This window comes from Diplotaxodon limnothrissa, unplaced genomic scaffold, assembly GCF_057381915.1.
Source record: "Diplotaxodon limnothrissa isolate DT_005_m unplaced genomic scaffold, D_limnothrissa_male_GT1.1 unmapped_scaffold_4, whole genome shotgun sequence".
In the NCBI taxonomy this organism is placed as follows: Eukaryota; Metazoa; Chordata; class Actinopteri; order Cichliformes; family Cichlidae; genus Diplotaxodon; species Diplotaxodon limnothrissa.
In genome coordinates, this window is record NW_028188558.1 from 1,602,291 (window position 1) to 1,628,155 (window position 25,865).

The 25,865-nt window shown below is 42.1% G+C and overlaps 1 protein-coding gene across 1 annotated transcript; it reads right to left on the minus strand.

Moving 5' to 3' along the window:
* Positions 1 to 283: 283 nt before the first annotated feature.
* Positions 284 to 5,325, minus strand: LOC146606859 (uncharacterized). Its single transcript, XM_085349232.1, has 4 exons — positions 5,308 to 5,325; positions 2,166 to 2,486; positions 1,302 to 1,577; positions 284 to 976 (listed from the first exon to the last, which is right to left on the minus strand). The coding sequence occupies exons 1-4, from the start codon at positions 5,323 to 5,325 to the stop codon at positions 284 to 286; spliced, it is 1,308 nt and encodes a 435-aa protein (XP_085205358.1).
* Between the last annotated feature and the right edge of the window lie 20,540 nt (positions 5,326 to 25,865).

A 25,865-nucleotide genomic window follows, 5' to 3' on the forward strand; every position in this document is an offset into this window, starting at 1 on the left:
AGACTCTCTTTGAAAGAACTAAAAACCTTTGTTCTCATGGTCCAATCATGAGTGAACTCCCCGATGAAGCCTTGTGTGCTAAAACATGTCAGAGTTTTAAAGGTTAAACATGAGTTTCCAAAACGTTTTGCTGGAGAACAATGAACTATTTGACTGAGTTTCAATCATTTACAGACGAGCAAAACCAGGACAGAGAAAAAAGGACAAAACTGACTCAGTAAACAACAGAAAAGAAGATCCCATGTAGATCTGTATTATGTAGAAGTTCAGCCCAGCAACCAGTTCAGTTCAACACAAGTTTAAATGATTCTATCTGAACTCTGTGGAGCCTGATCTCAAGCTTTTTGAGTCTGACACAGAAACCAGAGGATCTTTCTGTGTCTTCAGATTCACTGTGATCCAGTGATGGGAGTGATTTCAGCCCTGAGTGATCACGCTGATGTTTGCACAGAGCAGACAATGAGGTGAATGTTTGGGCACATTGGTAACAGTGAAACAGTTTATTAGTAACGTGGGATCGTTTGTGTGCAGAGTATGATCTGAGCTTCCTGAAGCTCTTGTCACACTGGTCACAGCTGTAGTTTCCTTCCATGTGTCCACGTTCATGAATGTTACGATTACTTGACTGTGAGAAGCTTCTCTCACAGTGTCTGCACTTGTGTGGTTTCTCTCCTGTGTGGACTCGTTTGTGTGTTTTAAGCTTCCATGCAGTGGTGAAGGATGACCCACACTGATCACAGAGGTGCTTTTTAACCCCACTGTGAATCAGTTCATGTTGTTTTAAATCACTTGGTGTGGTGAAGCTTCTCCCACATTCTTTGCAGTATTTCAGTTTGTCTCCAGTGTGTCTACGTTGATGTCTTTTTAGGGTCTTTTGCCGACTGAAAGTTTTTCCACAGAGGTCACAATGAAAGTCTTTCCCACCACCACAGTGATGACAGGGTTGAGAACTGGATCCATCTGTGTCGCTCTGCTTCTAAACAAAGACACAAAGACAGTGTAAGTCAGTCCTTCAACATTTGTATCCTGAACGTCGCCTGAAATAAAGAGCATCTCTGCAGACGTCCAACTACATTTGACTGTTTCAGTTAACACACTCAGTTTACTGGGCTGCAATAACTACAATACTACCACCATAATACTACAGTAATACTAAAATCATAACTGAAAGGAAAATCTGAATAATCACTCAGAGCTGCTTTTCCATGCAGTAGAATTGCTAACATGCTAACACAGTTTAATGAGCAGAGTTGTTCCAAACAGTCAGGCTAAAATGACAAGATAACAATATAAATACATACCTCACAGTAGCTGCACTTGTAGAGTCTCTTTCTGGTGTGGATCTGTTGGTGTTGTCTCAGGTAATGTGGAGATTTAAAAGTCTTCTCACACAGGTCACATTGATAAGGTCTCTCCTCAGTGTGGGTAAACATGTGTTGTTGTAAGTGTGCGTCTGTTGTAAACTGTTTGCCACACTGTTCACAGCAGTACACATCATGTCTGGTGTGAATGCGTAGGTGTGTATTTCGGCTCCCTCTCCGGCTGAAAGTTTTTCCACAGATGTCACAGCTGTATGCCTTAATTCCAGAGTGGGTAACTAGATGCTTCTGTAAGCTGCTACTTTGAGTAAAAGCTCTGCCACACTGATCACAGCTGTACGCTTTAACTCCACTGTGGATGAGTTGGTGTTGTTTTAGGGAACGCTTCAAGGAAAAAGACTTTCCACACTCGTCACAGCTGAACGGTCTCTCTCCAGTGTGGATGACCTGATGCTGTTTTAGTGAAGCCTTCAGAGTAAACTCCATCCCACACTCGTCACAGCTGTATGCCTTAATTCCAGAGTGGGTAACTAGATGCCTCTGTAAGCTGCTACTCTGAGTAAAAGCTCTGCCACACTGATCACAGCTGTACGCTTTAACTCCACTGTGGATGAGTTGGTGTTGTTTTAGGTAACCCTTCAAGGAAAAAGACTTTCCACACAAGTCACAGCTGAACGGTCTCTCTCCAGTGTGGATGACCTGATGCTGTTTTAGTTTAGCCCTCACAGTAAAACCCTTCCCACACTCGTCACAGCTGTATGGCTTAATTCCAGAGTGGGTAACTAGATGACTCTGTAAGTGGCTACTCTGAGTAAAAGCTCTGCCACACTGATCACAGCTGTATGCCTTAATTCCAGAGTGGGTAACTAGATGACTCTGTAAGTGGCTACTCTGAGTAAAAGCTCTGCCACACTGATCACAGCTGTACGCTTTAACTCCACTGTGGATGAGTTGGTGTGTTTTTAGGGAACCCTTGAAGGAAAAAGACTTTCCACACAAGTCACAGCTGAACGGTCTCTCTCCAGTGTGGATGACCTGATGCTGTTTGAGTTTAGCCCTCACAGTAAAACCCTTCCCACACTCGTCACAGGTGTGTTTTTTCTCTCCCTTTCTTCTGTGAGGTTTGTCGGCCTCCTGAGAGCGCTGACTTCTGGCTCCATGTTGGTCCTGCAGTGACAGAGATACAAACAGAGGCAGTGAGTGAAATGCAGTCGTGGAACAAACTCAACCTTCAAACTCCATTAACACTAGTTTTAAACCTGAAGGTGGAGCGTGGCACCAAACACCTTAAAGGTCTCTTATCCCCACCTGCTGGTAGTTCTAACACATTACATCCAACCTGCTGTTAAAGATAATTCATGACTGTTCAAACACTAAAATCATGCACACACACACACACACACACACACACACACACACACATTATTTTATAATTTAGATTATTTTGTTGGTTCCTATTACATATTTCTATAATTTGTATAGATTTATACAGAATTATTCAGTGATAATAAATCCTATGTTTGTTTATTCTAAAGGAACCCCGTTAGCTTCCACAACAGATGTTGCTCGTCTTCCGTCAAATACTCACATAAAATATTACACAATAAAGTGGATTCAAGATATCCACATAATTTCACTCTTACATCCACAGTGAGGTTTCACAATTGTTCAAATATAAGCAATCAATAATAATAATAATAATATCAATAACATTGAGGCACATTACACAAATTTCAAAAACAAATCATGTCTTACAATATTTACAACAACTAAAAGCTCTGTAAATCGGCTTTTAAGTGTTCATTGAAGTTTTGAATAATTCTCTAATTTTTTAAGGCAACTTATTCCACTTAAAAGTTGCTCTAAATGTAACAGTTTTACAAAACGTTACTTTTAACTCGAGCATTTACTAAATTGCAGCTTGTTGAAAACTGTGTAATATGATGATGTATTTCATCTGGATACTGCAGCTGAGCAGAATAAATGTGGTGTGTTTAACAGAATTGCTTTCTTTAGAACTACAAGTAAGCCATAGAATATTTTAGCCTGTACAGGAAGCCAAGAAAGGTTATTATGCATTTTATCAATATTAGTATAGTATGAACATCTTCACACTAATCTGGACGCCTTATTCTGGACTAACTGAAGTCTGTTAAGATCTGTCTCATTAGCTGCTGACCAAATGATTGAACAATACTCCAGATGAGACATTACTAGTGCATTAATGACATCTTTCATAATGAAGAAGTGATACACAAAGAGCATTTCATAGCCATAGCTATGCCTTGTCGGCAGAGTTATGTGACATTAGTGATGTTTGTACTTTCAGCGTTAACTTGGTTTTAAAGCCTTTAAAATATACGCCGTTCAATAGTCGACCTTAATCTGACAGAGAATGTGATGATTTTGTGGATAATTAAAGTCAGTCATATATCCACAAACACAACAAGCTGAAAGTCAGTGATGCTGCTCGGTTTGCAGTCCTGAACATCACGGCACCAGCAGGATTCACTGCACTGTTAATGTTAGCTGTGTTATATTGCTGCCTCTGTTCGGTGGTGTCGAGCCAAACGCACTTTAACGTGTGTTTGAACGAGCTGACGGTTCACTCGTTAAGCTGAAAGAAAGATGCTTTAATCACAGCAGTCACACATGTGTCCACTGCACCATCTGGAACTCTTCTTGTTTACACTCGTAATAACACAAACACTAAATCCTGCTTCTCTGGTGCTGTTGTGTAGCAGTGTGTACACCTGAGACTGTCACCTGTCTGTCTGTCCTGCACTCTCTCTCTGTTTCTTTCTCTCTGATTGTGGAATAAAAGTATGAACATGTGGTTATAAGTTACACTTGTGTTTGAATCCTGCAGCTTATCACACATTTGATTTCCATGTGTGACGACTGCAAGTGTCCAGAGTGAGGACAGACTGAGGGAGCCACTGCTGCACATCATCTGTGAGGCTTTGCACCCCTGATGATCCACCAGGACAAACTCAGCAGTGTGTGAGGAAGAGGAGGAGGAAGAGCCAGCAGCAGCTGACAGATGGAGAGAATAGACAGACTGTTCCCTGTTTGTGAAGGACTGCTAGGAAAGTTTAACATAACTGTCTGTGCTGAATCAGTCTTATTAGGTAATGTTCAAATAATGTGATCATCCCAGTGTTTCCAGTGTGGGAGAAAGTACTCAGGGCCTTCAAGTTACACACTATGAAAGGCAGCAACAAGGTTAATGTTCAAATAATGTGATCATCCCAGTGTTTCCAGTGTGGGAGAAAGTACTCAGGGCCTTCAAGCTACACACTATGAAAGGCAGCAACAAGTTTAATGTTCAGAAACCTAAAGTCTGTATCAGCAGCAGAATGGAGCTAAAAATAAATGTTGGTTTCAGTTCTATGAAGCTTTGAGTATTTTGGATCAGTAGCTGCTGTGTTTGTTGCATCATATTGCTGTAACTGTTTATATGCTTTATATATTCTGAGCTAAGTTGATCTATAGTGTTACATGATACACTCTCAGAAAGTACATTACTGGTGTTTAAAAGTCCAGAAATGCCCCTTTAAAGGTTCAATCTGAAATAAAGTACAAATCTGTATTATAAAAACTTAAGCAGCAACTTCTCCAGGTTCCAATATTTATGCAATTCTCAAAGCTTTTGGCCACGACTGTATAACCTCTTCTGAAGTTTAGTGGATATTATACATGGTTATGCTCAGGATGTGTCGGCCAGTTTCCACTGGAAACGCCTTTTGGTTAAACTGTCAGCGAGGAATTTGCATTTGCACTGTTACATTTTTATATAACTTTAATGCACATAAACAACAGCTGCTTGTTTCAGTGAAAATACATTGATGGGTTTTTAATAAAGTTGTGCAGCTGTAAAGTATTTTGTCTGGTGTCAATTCTATCGTCAGCTACATGGTTATGGCAAATGTTCAGATGTATATGGTGATAAATATCTTTGGTCATATGGTCCTGCTCTGTCTGTCACCTTCTGTGTTGAGCTCATTGTTTCCTCTGTAGTGGCTGAGCTGAGTCCAAGTAGCTGAAAATGTTCCTCTGCTGCTCCGTCAGACTCTCCTCCTCCTGCTGATCAGCTGGGACACAAAACAGATCTTTGTTAGGCTCCACACTGCACTGAAGAGTCAAAGTGTCTCATATGTTCATCTGACAAGTAAAAGAACACATTTTTGTTTCCCGAGGTGGGCAACTTGTTGGAAACAAACACAAAAGCTTTGAGCACTGATACCTGCCATTGCTGGCATTGAAAGATGCAACGCCAGCAATGTGGATTGGTTTGAGTCTTGACAATCCACATTGCTGGCATCTTTCAATATGTTTGAATGCACCAGTGTAAGTGCAGCCACTCAGACTCAATGTGTTCATAGAAACAGGTGCACATGTGTCAGGAGTTCATCCAGCAGTAGCTATGGCACTTGGCCACAGGGGGCAGCAGTGGACTGACCTGCATTTGAGACTGCTCCAGCTGCTCTGTGACAGTCAGTAGATCTGCTACAAATTGCAGATCATATGCAAGTTTTGGAAATGACATTATAAATATTCCTAACTTAGCCACGGCAGCCATGTTGATGTATTACCTATATTGGCTGAAAATGTTCATTTGCAGAGAAAAGACACAGGCAGACTGTGCTTACAGGACAACAACAACAACAATCTTTATTTATAGAGCACATTTAAAAACCAACGGCATGCCAAAGTGCTTAACATAGAACAAATTAACACAAGTATAATCAGAGTCATAAAAATAAAAGTGTAGAATTATGTTCACAGGAAAAAGCCACCAATAGAAAAAATATAACTATAGCACATAGCTATAGCACAATATAACTGTGCCATCAACACACAATGGGGATAAGACATACACAGCGCAAATAAAAAGCAAGATAGGAAAATTAGTAAAATAAATCACTGCAGACAAGGCCAGCATTTAACCGGTAGAAAACGCAAGATTAAACAAATACGTTTTAAGCCGTGATTTAAAAGATTGAATAGAGTCAGACGCCCGAATGCCAATGGGAAGGTTGTTCCACAACTCTGGTGCGGCCAGGGCAAACGCTCGATCACCTCTAGACTTCAGCCGAGATCTAGGCTGCACCAACAGTAACTGTGAGGATGATCTTAAAGCCCTAGCAGGAACATATAAGCTTAAGAGTTCCTTAAGATAGCTCGGTGCTGTGTCATTAGTGATTTTAAAAGTAAACAGCAGAATTTTAAATTGGATACGGTATTTCACAGGCAACCAGTGCAAATCAGCTAGGACGGGAGTAATGTGGGCAAACTTCTTAGTTTTGGTTAGAATGCGTGCAGCAGCATTTTGGACTGTCTGTAATCTATGGAGGAGGGCAGAGTGGAGTCCAAAATAGAGTGAATTGCAGTAATCCAGCCTCGAAGTTACAAAGGCATGGATGAGTTTTTCCAGGTCTTTATGCGGGATGTACTGCCTGGCCTTAGAAATAAGGCGGAGTTGGTATAAACTCGATCTAACAACAGCAGACACTTGTCTATCAAGTTTAAATGAGCTGTCAAGTAACACGCCCAAATTCCTAACAGTGTCGGAAAAGGAGCTAGTGAGAAAACCAAAAGCATCACGAAGTTTGGCACGAAGGACGTCACTGCCAAAGACCACAATTTCAGTTTTCTTATCATTAAGGATAAGAGTATTTGCCAGGAGCCATTGCCTGACCTCACACATGCAGCCGGCCCCGCCCCTTTTGACGGGTTGTGTGAGACTTTAAATCATCAAACTGTAAATTATAAATTTAAATTGTTATTGATCCTTTACCCCGAGTCCTAAAGTGTAGATTTATTTTCTTACTCTTCTTATATTTATTGTTTGTTTACTTGCACCGCTGTAACTGCAGCCTCGTCGTCTCGTCTCTCTATATGCTGGACTGTCTGTAGCGGAGATGACAATAAAGTTTACTTTGACTTCAGCAGCGCGCAGGCGCACCGAGGGCTCTCGCGCTCACTTTATAGAATTTAGAAAAAACATGGGTGCAGATTATAAGTCTGTATCATAATATCTGTTTGTTGTTTTTATTTTGTTTTGCGAGTTGGTTATTAGATGCCGCTCCAGCCAGCCAGAGACTCCCCGCCGCCCCGCCCTCTCCTCCCTGTGCCGCCAGCAGCAGGCGCACCTCGCAAACGGAGGGCGCCCTTACTCCCAGCAAATGGCTGATAGAAAACCGATCGGTGCCTACGAATTTCCCAATATGCGCTGGCATGACGTCGGGGAAGCATGGGTACGACCGATTATTTTATTTTTTTCTTGCCCGTGATGCCCCCCCCCACCACGATGCATTCTATTGGTTTGCACACTTACACACACCCAGCTGTGGTTTCCTGTTTTGCTGGACTCTGGAGAGCCCCGCCTTTAACGCTCTTCTCTCACAGAGAGCAACAGAAAACTTGGAAAAACTCCAGATTGACTGAACTCAGTTCAAAGTTACCTTGACACCTTTAGATGTGAGACGTAGTGATGGTCCGCTTGAAGCTGACGCTCCGGTGCGTGTGTCAGAAAGATCAACGCGCTGCTTCAGAAGCACCGTGTCCAGGCTTGATTCGTTTGGCCAGAGTCACGTGATCAGTGACGTCTGAAGCTTCGTTTAGAACGTACCTCTTTTTAAATCGAACTTTATTGAAACACAATGAGTATACAACATACAAACAGATGAAGTTTACAAAAGAACAGAACATGAACATACAGAACCAGGAGTAAAAAAATGATGATATGAGTAGGCGAAAAAAATCAACATATAAATATTGTTCTGAGAGGCTTTTTGTTGGTTGAGTCTGAAATTGATTGTATGTACAATTCATATCCTTATAAAACGGCAGAAATATGGTGTTTTATTAATAAACTTACATTTATGGATATAAAATAGCTAAAAGTATTAACAAATATTTTATAAAAAAACATTTATCATTCTTCCTGGGGAACTTAAAGAAACAGAATAAAACATTTTCCCATCGTAAAGAAAACTCCCTTAAAATATGGACAATAACAAAACTGCTAAATTCTTCCAGAATCTCTGTGTAGAGGAACCAAAAGAGATGTGCCACAGTTTCTGGATGATCCCCACAGAAAGTTCAATTAGTATTTATGTCTCTTTTAAATGTTACCATATAGTGACTGGCTGGGTCACATTTATGAAGAATTTTATATGAGATTTCCTTCACCTTGTTCACAATTAGATATTTATGGGATCATCCAGACTGTCTTCCAGGTGATATCTGGAACATGTCGGTTCCAGTAAGATATTCTATATATGGGAGAGACATGATATCTTCTTGGAATAAACTACGTATTCTCTTATTGCTGTTACCAAGTTCCTGTGAAAAGCAGATTTTTCCCACTGCTGACTCAGCTGGATCAGGGAGAGTGACTGAGGCAGATATTGAGCTGTCAGTGTTTTTATATAACATTAAAGTCCCTGAGGGTATGGCACCAAGCACCATTGAGAATTCCCCAACACTGACGGGAAAATTATATAGTGTAAGGAATTCATTGTAAGTAAGTAGTACTCCCTCGTTAAATTTTAAAACTTAGTAGCGGCCGCCATTGTTGGCAGCTGAAATTTGGCTGGGCCGCGCTATGAATTCTGGGATATGGTGGGCCACGAAGGACACACCCGACCCATCCTTCAAACTCGGGGGAATGAAGGACGCATTTGAAGGAGTCGAGGAATCGGGACAGCCTTCGTCGCCTGGCTGTGACGTCATCGGCCTTCAAATGCGGCCTCCGGAGGATGCAGCCGACGTTTTGGGACACAGCTTGTGTGTCTTTGTTGGTCATGTGACCTCCCAGGGACTACACATGGAAACGAGCAGTTTAGCTCAAATCTGGCAGGTTTCCATCGTCTGTTTTTGTCCTGATGTCCATGAACATGAACACTGTCCCTGTCAAACACGTCCAGATAATCTGATCCAGTGTTGTTCTTCTTCTGTGGTGTTTGTGATGGAGCAGCAGCTGCTGATCCTGATGTCCTCCACCAAGGGGGCAGCAAATTCAGCTGACTGTCATCATTTATTAAAAAGATGTAACAATGTGACATAATGCAATATAATAGTGTCAGTTACACATTGTGGGTTGCACTGTGGCCAGAATGGACATTACCTCCTGCCTAATGGAAGCTGTCAGCCATCCTGCAACCATGAATTAGATAAGCAGAAGTGAAGGGATTGTTAACAACAATTTAATAATAAAATGTAATGTGATAGTTGCACTTTATTAGCTACCCACAATCGTATGAATAATAACCATGAATGCACTGCATGCTCATAGCAAGTTCTTTAGGTTTAAAGTGAGATCCTGCTTTAAAGGGCGCTTCATCTGCTGGGAATGACATGTTTCTTCTAGTATGTAAGGCTCAGCCCATCTTACTGGGACTTACTTTTGTAGATCCACATGCTCTAAACCTGCTGCTCCATGATTGGTGCAGAAGCTTTAAGCTCCTATTAACAAATAATAACCATGGACTTAGTTGTTACTACAATAACTTATCATTGAGCAACTTTTAATTTTACTTGTAAAACTATGCAAGTAGAATTGAATGGGGCACAGTGAGCTGAGCACAGGCCCACTCTGTGACACTCAGAGGTTTGTGGATATCATACTGAGAGTATTGGACACAGTGCAGCCAGCTTGCAGCCACTTTCCCACCACTTTAGCACAATGTTTACATGAGACTCAGCCACACTAATGTTCCTGGGCAGACATGTGGTGCAGCATGGCTGATGGCACTGTACCTGCAGCTGTCATGGACAAGAACCACTCAATACCTCACCCAAGCCAAGCCTGTGCTGATGTTGTGATCTGAGACCGAGACACTAACCCAGGATCATGATATGATGTTGTGAGAGTTTCACTAAGAATTAGCTCTGATTACAAGATTTCAATCTATCGTAACTCTAATTTGTATTTACTTCAGTTTGTTCATCTTGGAGCTGTGTGCAGCTGAGGACAGTCTTATTATTACCAGGTGAGGATATGTAACAGCCACAGTCTGTAGAGATGATGTCACCATGGAGTGGTGATGTCACTGGAGCTGCCAATATGTGCTCCAGCCAAAGCTACACCAGAGGGTTGTGCTGTGTAACAGGTTGGTGCAGGTGGTGTTATCTACATTTGAACATTAGGCAACAGTCTCATGAAGACACTTTCTATTGTTCACTAAAGACCAACAATAACAGAGACAAAGGGAGAGCAGCAGAACTAGTGCTAACAATTAGCACTGCTAGCCTGCCCACCAACACCAGCTAATGTTCTAAAAACGATGATCAATGATTTTGCTGTAACGGCTCCAGCTGTCTGTGTCAGGGACACGTTGGAGATGAAGTGAGTGATCCAGTGACAAAGGTTTGGAAAGCTGCAGTCAGCTGAGACTAAAGGAGTCACCTGACCGAGAGACCAAATGTTTCACTGAGAACGTCCAGATGAACAGAATCAACCTTTGGGATAATCTGTTCCACACATCCATGTTTCACTTACTGCATTATATTTCCTCATTGCTGTGCACACAGGCCTGTGGCTTATAACCAACTCCAAGTTCAGACTCAGAGGCTGCTGAAGCTGTTTTCTGGAACAGAGACGTGTTGGATATAAAAGCAACTCTTCTTTATGTGTCAGCACTGAGGAAAGGAGCAGCTTCGTTTCTAAGTGTATGAAGGACTGTAGCAGTGTGTGTGTGAGCTTTATTTCACAGACAGAACCATGTCAAAAACACAACTTCAGGTAAAAACAATACAAAATCAAAGAGTCTGATCAGAAGGATTAAACAGAGGAGTGTGGGACTGTTTTTAACAGACAGCAGGTTAAGCCAGGCTGGAGGAGTAAACTGAGCCTCGGTGTGAGCAGCAGTGTGTTTGACAGGAAGCTGAGATAAACAGTCTGGAGCCCATTTAGTGCTTCATATGAAAGTGTGAGGATTTGAAAGCAAATCTAAAATCAAGCAGGAGTCAGTGTGAGAATGATTTGTGCTTTTCCTCAGTCAGATGCTGGGAGTTTCAGTTCATCCATGTTCAGCGTGCTGTGCTTTGTGTAACAGGAGAATATGACAGTATAAATCAAGTCTTCATGTCACTGAAAGCCTCCACAGTCTGCTATGGAGGTGCATCAGTTTGGATTTACAAGAAGAACATTTCTTAAACCTGCCACAAGATGGCGCTCCAACAGAAGGGATGTCCACAGTGTAACACAGACACACACATACTGTGTGAATGTGTGAGTGAATGGGCTTTCAAGGCTGTAGAGATAAAGTGACTTCGTACAGCCCCGACCTGCAGACGCTGTGCGCAGAGGTTCAGGAGCAGAAGTCCCGTTGTAAACATATCACGGCAGACCCGACGATGTTTGCATGAACGCGCTTTTCAGCATCTCTTTATTGACCACTTTGCACACACGGTTGCTGTGCGCACACAGCCGGCTGTAGCTTTGCAGCTCACAGCCCGACACACACCAACAACAGCAGAGAGAGCACAGACGTTAAGGCGTGATTGCGGGTGCCGCTCAGGTGCGTCCGCCTCCCCTGCAGCGGCGCTGCAGACCACGCCCACCACAGCCTTGACCTGACTTTTAAAAGTCAGGTCAAGGCTCCAAAAGCCCAAAGGCGATATAACAGTTTGTGTTTGCTACATGGATCATTGTAGTTCAGCTTTCCTTTGTTATATTTCTTTAAGAGCTCAAAATGTGTTCATTACATAAATCAAATGTAATTTTCTCTGTAGCACTTCATGGATTTCATAAGCAACACACTGTAGTTGTTCACACAAAGCATAAAGGTAAAAACAATATACACAGTGTTATCTTCATTTTAGATGTCACAAAGTATTTGCGGCTCCCAGTGTTTTCCCGAACCCTGACCCTTTGTGTGGAAACCGGGTCCAAAAGGCTCTTTGGGTGTTAAAGGTTGCTGACCCCTGCACTAGGCCCAACTGACACATATATTTGATTCCAAATACAAAAAATAATGTGTAACCTGCTGGAAGACTGTAGGAGGTTGAGACAGGATCTCAACACTTGGTGTCTGCAACAAAAGACAACAATATGTGGGGCGATCGTGGCTCAAGAGTTGGCAGCTCGTCTTGTAATCGGAAGGTTGCCGGTTCGAGCCCCGGCTTGGACAGTCTCGGTCGTTGTGTCCTTGGGCAAAAAAGCACTTTGGGGTCCTTAGGGACGAGTAAAGCGCTCTACAAATACAGGCCCTGTAATGGCAGAAACGTTCTCTAGTGTAAATCCTGACTAGTTCATTAACTACAGATCAGTTTCAGTGAACATTATTCACAGAGGGATCTGAGTTCCTTATACCAGACTCTACAGAAACTGTAACACTGTACAGCTCTGCGACTCAACAATATGACAACAATGTAACACACACTAGAATCATCAAATAAAGCCCCACTAACCACTAGAACTAACTAACTAGCACTGGACACTTGCATATTAGAGATTTCTACCACCATAGGAGGCGAGATATCATCCTTGAACCAGAGCATCCAGCCCTCAATTTCGGACATAAAAAGCGACGTGGCCAGGCATGATAACACTTTGACTGAACTGCAGGACTGTGCCTCGAACCACTCTGACACCATCGCCACTCTCCAGGCCACTGTGGAGCGTTTGTCTGCGGAGGTAAAGAAGTTAGATGAGAGATGTGGAGCTCTTGAGGCACTCCAGGAGGAATAATTTAAGAACTGCAGGAATACCAGAAGGCACAGAGGGACCCAAGATGACTGAGTTGGTTCACACCTGTTGGCGGAGGCGCTATCTCTCGAGGAGAAGCCACTCATCGATCGAGCACATAGAGCGAATCGCCAGCGTCCCAAACAAAGTCATCTTCCTCGGCCCATCATCTTGAGATTGCACTACTACCACATTGGTGAGGAAATTCTGCTGAAAGCTGCAGAGAACAAGAACCTGATGTATAAGGGTTTTTAAAATAAACATCCTCCCAGATTTCCCTCCCTCTGTTGGAAATGCAGAGCCGCATTTGCAAATATGAGAGGAAGACTACGTGGGATGACCGGCGTCAGGTACAGACTGCTATACCCTGCAAAGCTGTTAGTGACCCATGGTGATGTGAGGAAAAGCTTTAGCGATCCCAAAGAGACCGTAGACTACGCGGAGAAGCACCTCTCCCACCCACCTTCAAATGTATTAAAAGCAAGGATATATCTATATGTCTAACGCTGACACAGCACTGTGTTTCTTCTTTTCCCTTTATATTCCATGTAAAGGTGAATATGGAGCGTTTATGGAGCTCGTTTATTGACCAGCTGTCAGTTAGAAGGTAAGAGTTACTAGGTTAACAGAGGTTAGCAGTAACAGTACGGGGAAGTATATTGTGTTGTTCTTTTGTTGGTTTTTATTTTATCCTACTTTACTTTGTTATTTTGATTTTACCTGTTGTGAGTGCTTCCCGTAATTCTCCTTTTTCTTGCGCCGCTGCGGCCAGAGTTCACAACATTACATATTTTTGTATCTATAAACAGGAAGCTGACACTCTCCAGACTTTATCAAAGGTGTGAGCGTCACAGCAGAGGCCTTTGTGTCAACGTAGCTGAAGACAAAACACAGAAACACATGAAGGAGATTTTCCTGGCCTGGATTTTATACAAATATTCTGCAGTACATCAAAAATGAAAGAAAACCATTAGTCAACATATGAACATCACCTCTGAAGTTACAGAGCTTTGATTGGAGACACAGCTGAGCGTTTTGCATTTTGCATAATTAATTACATAATTAATTATATAACCATAATTAAATGGTTACATCATCTTTAAAGTCCCCAGAGATCAGGAAAAGGGCCTGAGGGTGCTGTGTTTGGAGTCTGCTGGTTACAGTGTGCAGGACCTCACAGGCTGCTGCAGCGTTAGCAGAGGGCGGGACATACACAGCTATCATAATCACCAGAGGTGGGACCAAGTCATTGTTTTGCAAGTCTCAAGTAAGTCTCAAGTCTTTATCCTCAAGTCTCAAGTCAAGTCTCAAGTAATGTCAGGCAAGTCAGAGTCGAGTCTCAAGTCACTGGTGTAAAAGTCCGAGTCAAGTCACAAGTCTGAAATTTTGAATTTCAAGTCCTTTCGAGTCTTTAAAAAAAAAACGAAAAAAAGCATGTTGCAGTTATATGCTAAATGTAAATATTAGACCATGTAATTTTTAAATCTGTGTTTTTCTCAACACATGACAAAATAGTGAACTTAGAAAATATACACAAATTGTGAAATTGCACCTCTTTAAAATGCAGCTCAATTAAACTTAGCTCCAAGAATAATTTTCACCGACAGTTCTGAGATAAGCTGCATGTTATTCTTGGATGCGGTTGTAGGACCGGCTTTAAAATCGCATGACAAAAATATCATACACATTAAAAAAAACTGTATCACCAACGTAGCCTGGACAACATTTGCTAGTTAGATGAAGTCAGCTATCTCATCGTAGCATATTTATATGCATATTTATAATTATACGCTTCTTGGAGTGAGTGCATACACTCATGAAGTTTAGTAACTTCAGGTCACTGCAACAAGCCCAGGTACAGTTTACCGACGGATGGGTACAGGGACCTTGAAATGCACCGTGTAGAAAGTAAAGACCATCGTACCTATCATAAGTTTACCAGTCTCACAAATTGTCGTCATAAATACACATTCCTTAACAGTTTATAAATAGGACCTTTGAGCTCAACGGTAATTAATTAGTAGTGGAAATAATTTCTGGTACCCATCACAGAAATGTAGCAGTGACAATAATACTGTATGCTGTAATCGTACTGGGCAATTAGTGATACAAAAAACCCGTTTTATCCTGTGAATAAAAGTATATGTTTTTGTCAATGTACCATAATAACAGAAGCGAAACGCAATATTGTGTCAGGACAATTCACTATTTATGCACAATAAACAAAGGAGCATAGCGCGACAATTTCTGTTCAGCGCCAGACTTGCTTGTAACCTATATCACTAATTATGTTAAGAAAATGACGCATTAACTACAACAGCAGACTGACCTTTGTGGAAATGCTTGGAGCAGACTAACCTGTGAGCTGGAGGGTTCTGGGATGTTATAATTGGTCTTTGAATGGCTGAAATCCAGTCGCATCTTTGTTACTTCGGAAACATGGCTCGAACAATTTCTCTTCAACGACGTAATCCGATAACAACCGATCTCTTTACCCGTCGGCTTCCCGTGGCTGTCATGTGACCGGCTATTGCAGTTAATAATACAACAGCTTCTTGACATTTTTGTGTTTCTTTTTATCGCTGTGTGACTGGTTTCAATTGAAAGCCTGCGTGCGATAGTACCGCTTGCCACGAGTTCCCAGAATCCTTTGCGGTTCTACCCGTGAATGACGTCACATTTTCAATCTCTATATAATATGCATGTTAAATTTTATATTTGGGGTAAAATATCAAGTCTTTTCAAGTAAACCGGTTCAAGTCCAATTCAAGTCCCAAGTCATTGGTGTAAAAGTCCAAGTCAAGTCACAAGTCTTAGAACATTTTTTCAAGTCAAGTCTAAAGTCATAAAATTAATGACTCGAGTCTGACTCGAGTCCAAGTCATGTGACTCGAGTCCACACCTCTGATAATCACGTGTGTAAACTCTCGTGGTAGATAGTACGGTCTCATGCTAACCGCTAGCAGCTCAATGTCCTTACAGCATAGCGTCTCTTTGATAGAGAAATGCCCAGAGTTACACCATCTATCGTTCACAAACACAGCCAGACCCCCTCCTCCCTTCTTACCACTCTCCGCTGTTCTGTCATAAGAGGCTCAGCAGCTAAAGCAGCACACCTGGGTCTCCCAGCCTATTAAAAGCAGCCCTTTGCTTCACCTGCTTCACTAAACATTATTATTTTAAGCAGAGTGGTGTGATTTATGTAGGCATTGCTGTGTGACAGGAGGACTTTTCTTGCACACCCACCAAATGAGGGCGCACATGCTTCCACGCCCACTGGTGACTGCACACATCCTTTCAAGGAAGCATTTCATTCATCCCTAACAAATGGAACAAAACACTGTGCAGCGTGTTCAGGTTTGAACGTGGCCCTGGCCTCTCTCTGCATCCACCTGGCACATGCAACACGCATCCACTCCCTGCTGAGCTGCTTGTATTTGATGTGTTGAAGTTTTGGTAAAGTTTGAATAAATTCCACTTTATTTATAGGAACATTTCATCTGTGGACTCCTGCTTCCCCTCTCCTTGAGCCAGTTTGTGACGGGAACATGACATAAGAAAAGTAATTTATCCCTTTTTGATTCTGTGTATCTGGCGCTCATCCAGTGAGTTCACACTTGGCAGAAACAGACTGAATTTGTCTGGAGAACTTTGGCTTCAGCCAAGTTAGATAAACACACTGTGTCTCTGTCAAAACAGCAGTGTAGTTGTGGCACCCCTGTGAGGGAATGACCACATGAATATTATTTTGTGTAAAACACTCATGTAACGGGACATTTTTCATTGCTATATGTATTTATTTTCAGTTTCTTTAAGAGGATAGAAAATCCATGTAACAGGGATTCATTTTATGTTAGAAAGCAGTGAGGGCGGAACTTTGGTGCTTGCTCCGGGGTTTCGGGGAGCAGTAAGTGGAGCCCACCTTCCGCTGCTTCCTCAGACACGTTCTGGAGGAAAGCAGAGACGCATCGTGTCTTCCTTACTCTGCTCTTCACCTGCTTTTACAGGTCGGTACACGGTGCTCGCACCGAAAATGTTGTTTATTGTCACCATGGTTACCCACGTTAATGTGAATGGGAGAGTTAAGGCGGTCCGCCAAAGTTATTTATATGTAAACACGGGAGAAAACCAGAGGAGTGTCCCGCGCGACCGCACCGCGAGCCCGCTCGTTAGGTGGAGCGCTCGTGAAGCAGAGTCAGTGCGCTCCTATGCTCTGTGCAAACGTGTTGTAATGCTCCAATCAAATCAGTTCTGTGAGATGTGAATGTTAATAGTTCTGTTAAAGTGACTGAGTAGATTAGCTAGTGTAACACAAGCACTCTGAGCAACTCTGTGTAGCTAACAGAGGCATTCATGGGTTGATTCAACAAGCTGTGTTTCATGATGCACTAAATAGTGATTTTGCCAGTAAATTACTGGAGGGAACAAATGTAATGTATTTACCAATGCTGTTATTGAATAGAACTGTTTAGCCAGTAAGACACTGCAGAAGACAATGTGATGTGTTTATTGATATGATAAAAGGATGTAGCTGTTATGGAAAGAAGTGTGAACTTGAGAAACTGAACCAGTTAAAAAGAGTATATTTCACTGATGTTGTGAAATAAGTAAATGTAATTGATGTGAATGAGGAACCAGCTGAACAGTATATTGAAAGCTCATGTTTAGTGTTTTATAGCATTTATTTGTGTGAAATAAATCAGACTCAGACACGTTCTGGAGGAAAGCAGAGACGCATCGTGTCTTCCTTACTCTGCTCTTCACCTGCTTTTACAGGTAACATATTTGTCATCGAGGTCTTCATCCTTGGGACCCGTAACATAGTAACTTCTTCATTGTTATACTTCTATAGTTTTCCCATTTTGTGAGCTGTGGATGTGGAAAGTGTCTCAGTGACACATCCACATGAAAACGGCGTTACCTTCGTTCATTTGCACGTCAAATGAACGAGCTGTTTGGACTTTAACGTCACAGCTGATGCTTCGATACTCGAACTCAAGAGTTCAGCTTCCACTCAGAGGTACAAGTACACACAGCAAAGATAAACGTGTACACAAGGTGGAACCCACAAGTGCACAGCTCCAACCAGAGATGGGCAGTAATCCGATTACTTTTTTCAAGAAACGAGTAAAGTGAGGGATTACTATTGCAAAAAAGGTAATTAGATTACTGTTACTTTCCCGTAAGCACACTGCGTTACTAAAACCGCAGCTGTGTGCAGATGAACAATGGATAATCTATCGAGTGTGGAGAGAGTGTGAGCGTGCAGCATTTAAAGCGTGGAAGCACTGACCTTACTTTGAGTTTGACTCTGTAAAAAGTGACAAAAACATTAGCGTCCGCTGTTCACTGCGTGGGAAGACAACATGCTCACTCACTATGTGTTAATGGGCACGCTTATTTATAACTTTGATAAAATGTCATAAAAATAATTCCATGCCAGCTCACCATTGGTGATCAGGTAGTTTCTGTTCCAGTTCCAGTCCCATAAATCATGAAGCTTGCTGCCAGAAAAGCTTCAAATCTCCTTTGAAAGCTGTTTGTGGTCTTGATTGTGGGAGCTTCAGTTGTCTGACTCCAGCTGCCACACAGTGCTCACTGATATCATTTGCAAAAACCCCAGTGTGACAATATTTATCAGTGAAGCAGAAATCAGGAAGTGACGACTTTTCTTTGAACATTTGCTGAGGCTAAGCTGTGCTTTCTACCACAGTTGGGAATTTCCTGGTTTACAACAAATTATTGTGTCAACACCGCATAAGATTTCAAACTACAGGAAAATCACTGGAGTTATAAGAGGCAGACAACGACACACACACCACATGCATGCTGTTGCTATTTATTGTGGATTAACCTGTCAAGGGCAAGAACAAAATAATTCTGCCTCAAATACAGGAAATCATAGCTTTCCTGTATTTCCTCCATTGTTGGCATGCTGGTTAGTGCTGTTGCTCCACAGTAAGAAGGTCCTGGGCTAAATTATCCATGAATGTAAACGGCTGTGTGTTTCTATCTGATAGACTGGTGAGCTGTCCAGGGTGTACCCTGCCTGGTAACCTATCACTTCAGGGTTATTTCCCAGCCCTGCTGCAACCAGGATAGAGATAGGAGGATGGTAGTTGTTGTAGACCCATTCAATTTCAATTGAAGGATTAAAATGTTCCAGGAGCTCAACTTACTCCATCTGAACATGTTTCAATCGTGTTTTATGAACACAACATGCAGGTTTACTGAATATGAAAAGGTTGTGTTGATTTAACTCAGTTGTTTAAGTTTCTGCCAAAGCAAAACCTTTGTGTGCAACCAGTGTCCACTATTGAATCAAGTAAATCCAACATGTTTTTGTCAGTGCAAAAGGAGTTACGGTGCCTGTATTCCTGCACAATATTGTCCCGGGAGGGAGAAAAACTTTCTGGTGAAGTTTTGGTTGATTTTTGGGTTTTGCTTGACACTAGGTTGATTTTATCAGTGAGGTTTGGATTGTTTTCTTTCTCTAAGAGAGAGAAAGATGGATGATCCACCGGTGGTGATATTTTGGTATTTTGTGAGTTCCCGATTTAACAAATCAGCTCTTTAATCCAGACCTGAGAGGTTGAACTTTAAAGCGCTATAAAATATTCTTACTGGAAACAGTGGCAAAGTGTTTTTCTCCATGATTATAATGGGCTTGGGAGAAATTCACTTATATGTGACATTGATCACATGAGAAATCCTGAGCCTAAAAGGATTGCAGCGAGTCAATCCAGTCCAAAAACAAGGAGCTGTTTTCCTTTAAAATGATGACGTCATCCTGCTGGTGATGGAGGCTCGAATAGGCTGCGCGTGAGACTCCATTATCAGCAATATCTGGTATGAATGTGTGTGGATGTATGCATGTGACTGGACTGTGATGGACTGACGACTAAAAGTTTAACTGACTTGATACTGAGACAAAAACGGTGCCGACTTTAGGATTAGTGAATGTCCACAACAATTCACCCAGCCTGTAGAAGAAGGGTGGAGGTTTTGTCTTGCTTTGTTTGTGCAGGAGCAGAAAGATGACAGAGACTAAAGGGGGAGGCTGTAGCTTCACATGAGTGTGAGCTGCAGACTGAACCCTTTGGTTGCTAATGTTGAGTCACTGATGTTTGCATTAAGAAAATTGTGTTTTATTAGCTGTGTTTTAATTAAGGTATCACATTATATTGTTGGGAATGTTAAATGCTAAAGTGAAGAAAAGCTTTGATTTCACTCATGACTGAACATGTCATTATTAACCATAGCAGGCCACTGTAAAGAGTCAATTAACTGTTATAGAGGAAAAAAAGGCCAAAAACTCTGTTAATACCTATGAATAACAGGCAATGATAGACTTGTCACATTCAAAATAGAGATATGTAATAACAAACACGGGTCCGTGTCATTTAGGTTCTCCATTGAAATAGTCAATCATTTAGAAAAGTAGAATATATATATATATATATGTCTCAACGCTGTTTTTCAATAATATTAAAAACCTAAAAACTATTGTTGTGGAAGATAGAAGTCACTGTGACAGCCCTCTGACTGTGGAGGATGTTTGTAATCCTATTTCTGCACTTACGGCCAACAAATCTCCCGGCACAGATGGTTTAACTGCAGAGTTTTATGAATCATTTTCTAATCTCCTGGCTCCGTTCTTACTGCAGCTTTTCATAGGAAGTGTAGAGAATAACATCCTCCCTCCTACTCTTGCTCAGGGTCTCATAACACTTATTCCAAAGCCAAACAAAGACTTACTTCTTATTGATAATTGGAGACCCATCTGTCTGCTCAATGATGACTAGGGATGGGTACCGGTGTCCGGTGCCATGATTGCACCGGTTCTGACATAAACGGTAGTAACCAGACCGAAAAGCAGCGCACATTTCGGTGCTTTATTTCGGTGCTTTTTTTCCTGAGCCTTGATACACTTCTAGCCAATCATTTTACGTTTCCGAGGATAGTAGGCGGGGCCAGGTACGTACGTTCTGTTAGAGCAGAGCTACCAATTAGAAATGCCCAAGACGAAGCGGTCAAAAGTCTGGCTGTACTTCACAGCAAAATATGCAAACTCAGCAGCCTGCAACAAGTGCTTTAAGCTGATACTGTGATACTGTCAAAGGAGGTAACACCTCAAATCCGATGAAACACCTGGCGACGCATAGCGGGTTTTTTAAAGCCGAGAAATGCACCGTATTTGATGGCAGCAGCAGCCGTTCTTCTCTGTTGTTCGCGTGTAATTTACGTTGAGTAGGCTAACCACGTTATTACATTAATGCATGTAAGGTGAACTAGCAAACATCATCATAGCTACATGCGGCTGTCTTCTTGTTTGATGGCAGATACTCCCTTCACCCTGGCCAAAAAGGCTAAAATGACCAAAGAAAAAGAGGGAAACAGTTAAACATGAGAGGTTTTTGGATAAAGTTTGTATTTTTTCCATTGGTTAAGCACTGCTTCCAGCTAAGAGTGATACCATATATGCCCCATAGCTGCAGAAAAGGCTAACATTGTTATCTTTTTACACAAAACCAGCTGAACATGAGAGGTTTTTGGACCAATTTTGTGTTCTCCATTCTTTAAGCACCGGTTTGAGCACCGTTTGAGCACCGGCACCGTTTCAAAAGTACCGATTTGGCACCGGTATCGGATAAAACCTAAACGATACCCATCCCTAATGATGACTATGAGATTATGGCTTTAGTACTTGCTAACAGAATGAAAGAGTTCTTGGACACAATTATCGATGAGACACAATCAGGCTTTATGAGAAACAGACACCTTTCTAAGAACATGAGACTGGTTTTAGATCTACTTGATTACTCTGATTTGGTATCTGACTATAGCTTCATTCTCTTCCTGGATTTTTAAAAGGTTTTTGATACAATTGAACATCAATTTATTTTCCACTCTTTGGAAAAATTTGGCATTTTTCTGTAAAGCTATCAAAACCTTGTACACGAATGGCAATAGCTCAATTAAAACGATTAAGACTCCATCCCGAGATTTGACCTGTTATACAAGGAATCAGCACAGCTGATAAGGAGCTCATCATCAGCCAGCTAGCTGATGACACCACACTCTTCTTGAAGAATGCAAATCAAATCCGTCCAGCCCTTAGTGTTATTAGTGATTTCTCTGAGGCATCTGCTTTATGTCGAAATCTAAAAAAATGTGAATTACTAGCAATTAAAGGCTGCACTGCAAATGCTCTCTGTAACATTTCTGTTAAACAAGAAGTCACATATCCAGGACTGTTAACATCCAAAGACCAAAAGTCAAGATGCTCGTCAAACTTGTCAAACACTGTTGGGGAATTCTCAATGGTGCTTGGTGCCATACCCTCAGGGACTTTAATGTTATATAAAAACACTGACAGCTCAATATCTGCCTCAGTCACTCTCCCTGATCCAGCTGAGTCAGCAGTGGGAAAAATCTGCTTTTCACAGGAACTTGGTAACAGCAATAAGAGAATACGTAGTTTATTCCAAGAAGATATCATGTCTCTCCCATATATAGAATATCTTACTGGAACCGACATGTTCCAGATATCACCTGGAAGACAGTCTGGATGATCCCATAAATATCTAATTGTGAACAAGGTGAAGGAAATCTCATATAAAATTCTTCATAAATGTGACCCAGCCAGTCACTATATGGTAACATTTAAAAGAGACATAAATACTAATTGAACTTTCTGTGGGGATCATCCAGAAACTGTGGCACATCTCTTTTGGTTCCTCTACACAGAGATTCTGGAAGAATTTAGCAGTTTTGTTATTGTCCATATTTTAAGGGAGTTTTCTTTACGATGGGAAAATGTTTTATTCTTTTTCTTTAAGTTCCCCAGGAAGAATGATAAATGTTTTTTTATAAAAAAATTGTTAATACTTTTAGCTATTTTATATCCATAAATGTAAGTTTATTAATAAAACACCATATTTCTGCCGTTTTATAAGGATATGAATTGTACATACAATCAATTTCAGACTCAACCAACAAAAAGCCTCTCAGAACAATATTTATATTGTAACAGTTGCTATTGTAATGCAGTGTATCACCACATGGCGGCGCCTCCTGTCTCACGACTGGTGTCACCCCCTTTTTGTTCTTCTTCGCACTCCTCCTGTAATGGATGCTCCCGTGTGTACGCGGACTAGTGTGCTCTTTAGTAATGTGTGGTAGAGGTAGCACTTTTATTTTTGATATTGTAAATAAATGAGTACTTTTTGGAAAGTCAGAAGCTGTTTCTCATTCGCTATCCACCTGCACACCTCTGCGGCTGGCTTCATCTCCACTGCACGTTACAACTGGTGCCCGAACGTTTTCCCCTTGGACTTCAGACAATTTTTGCATCCCGCCGAGGATTCTTCTCTTCTAGCACGTGAACTGTCTCGGAAATCCCCCCAGTTTTGCGGACGCTCGGACGTTTTCTCCAGCCATGGCCGCAGCCTCAGCTCAGGTGGGACCCGACTAATTTCTGGATACCGTGGTGTGCCGCTGCTCCGCTTGGGAGAAAGAAAAAGAGAGAAGCTGACTCCGCGACGCGAATGGACTCCGTGGATTTGTTATTTGTTGTTGGTTTCGTCTTCTAAGGATTAATTCTTCTGTGGAGAGCCTGGACATGAACATTTCTGCTGGCTTTTCATTCCCCTTTCCCTCTGCTGAGACTGACTGTAGCACATGTAAGTGATAGCTTGGCCGACTACAACCGTTGGTGCTGGTCTTCGGCTCAGTATAACGAAACGACTTAAAACTAATCTTGCATTGAGCTCTAGTGTTGCAGATATGCTATTGTAATAACATGGTTCTGATCACTCCAGTCTAATTTCAGTTGTTGGGCGAAATTTTATATGTGTTTTTTCTAAATTTAATCTTGAACGCATTTTTGCAGTTTTGTCTTTCTAGTCTGACCTAAGTGACTCTTTTACTGCTATATCAATAACTGCGCTGTGCCTTGGAGCGGCTTAATTTTTTTGAAATCGCAATGGCACACTGCCCAGACGACTCTGACTCAGACATGGAACTTACCTCGTTACCTATGTGCCAGATAGTTGAAAATGTGACTCCTAGCCTTAGCCAACAAGTGGTGGAGTTAAGAACTGAGGTGAATAAGCTTAGTGATTGTTTACGTGACTCACTGAACATACAGCAGAGTTTACTAAGGCAGTGGGACCAACTCACAACGGGGAACTCTCCCCCTCCTGCAGTCCCACAGTCTCCTGTTTTCCCAATGGCCACATCGACACCTCATGTTCATGTGATGGACAAAACTGAACCCACCAACAGTACCAATCCGTTCCTGCCCAGCAACCCATTTCAACCTACAAATCCTTTCCTCCCATCTCACTCACTTAAACTCAGCAGCACTTCCAGAGTGATTGCGGCAGCTTTACATCACGCAAAGCTGGAGCCTCCTGTGTATGCTGGGGACGGAAAAGTGCAACCTGAGGACTGGTTAAATGCAGTTGGCACATACAAAGCCTCATTGAACCTAACTGATGGGCAATTGCTAAACGAACTGCCACACTTTCTTGCAAAAGAGCCCGGGAAATGGTTCAAGGCACTGAGCTCCCACATCACATCATGGGCTCAATTCTGTCAACTGTTTAAGACAGTTTTTCTGCCCTCCGACAACCAAGAACGCATCCTGAGAGGAATTTTGGATCGTGTTCAGGCTCAGGACGAGCTCCCAACGTTTGTCGCCCACATGTTGAGTGAGTTTGACAAACTGAAGAGCCCCCCACCTGAAAAAGACAGAATTGACCTAATTAGTAAACATGCTCTCGAAAAATACAGAGTTGCCCTGTATGGCGCTAATGTCACTTCTGTAATGGACCTGCTGCTACGTGCTCATGAGCTTCACTCAGTGCTTGGACCACAAAGACCACAGCCTGCTTTATGTAGCAAAGACAACTATAAGCCTGAACCTTACTGCTTCAAATGCTCTCAGCCAGGGTTCACTACACGCACCTGCCCAAACTGTAACACCCAACCTCATTTGCCACAACGAGCCTCAAACACCGCTAGGCATGGCCCAGTCCAGCCATTGCCAGCACCTGGCCCCTCTGACCCTGGCCATGAAAAGGTGGAATTAAGCAGCACCACATCCCAGCCACAATACAGGCAGTCGGGAAACTACAGGGGGGGGGGGAGGACATTTCACAGAGGCCAACCTTCCCCCAATTACTAACGGAGCCTCACACCCCCGATTCACTACAGGGTGGACACAGTCTTGGACACTTGGAAGACAATTTTTCACAAGTCCACTGGAATACCCCACTAAGAACGAAAGTGAACTTCAATGCTTCATCTGTAGATGCTACCCTCGACACGGGTGCTTCCCTCTCGGCTGTACGAACAGATCTCATTCAAGTAAATGACTCTTACCCTAGAAACACAAGTGAGTGGAATGGTCCTGCAGTTAACCTCGCCAATAATGCTCCCTGTATCCCTGTTGGTGTTATTTGGCTCAATATTGGATTCATGAACAAGAACTTTTACCAGCGTTTTGCCATAATACCAGATTTGTCCTCTCCTTTCATTCTGGGAATGGATTTTATGGCAAGAGCTTCTGTTTCTATTCACATTCCCACTAGACGAGTCTACATTGAGGACATCCCCTGCCCACTCGCAGACAATGAAGAGGACTGTTAGCTTTGTATTGTTGATTGTCATTTATGCTTAGAAATATTTACTTATATATGCTTAGAGTTTTGTAATTAGTTGTAGATTGGTAGAGGTTTTGATCCTTGATAGTCTGCAAACTTTGTGTGTATTAGACAGCACTTTGGGAGCATGAGAGGTCATACCGTGTCTTATTGTTTTATGGTAGGATTAACGTAGCT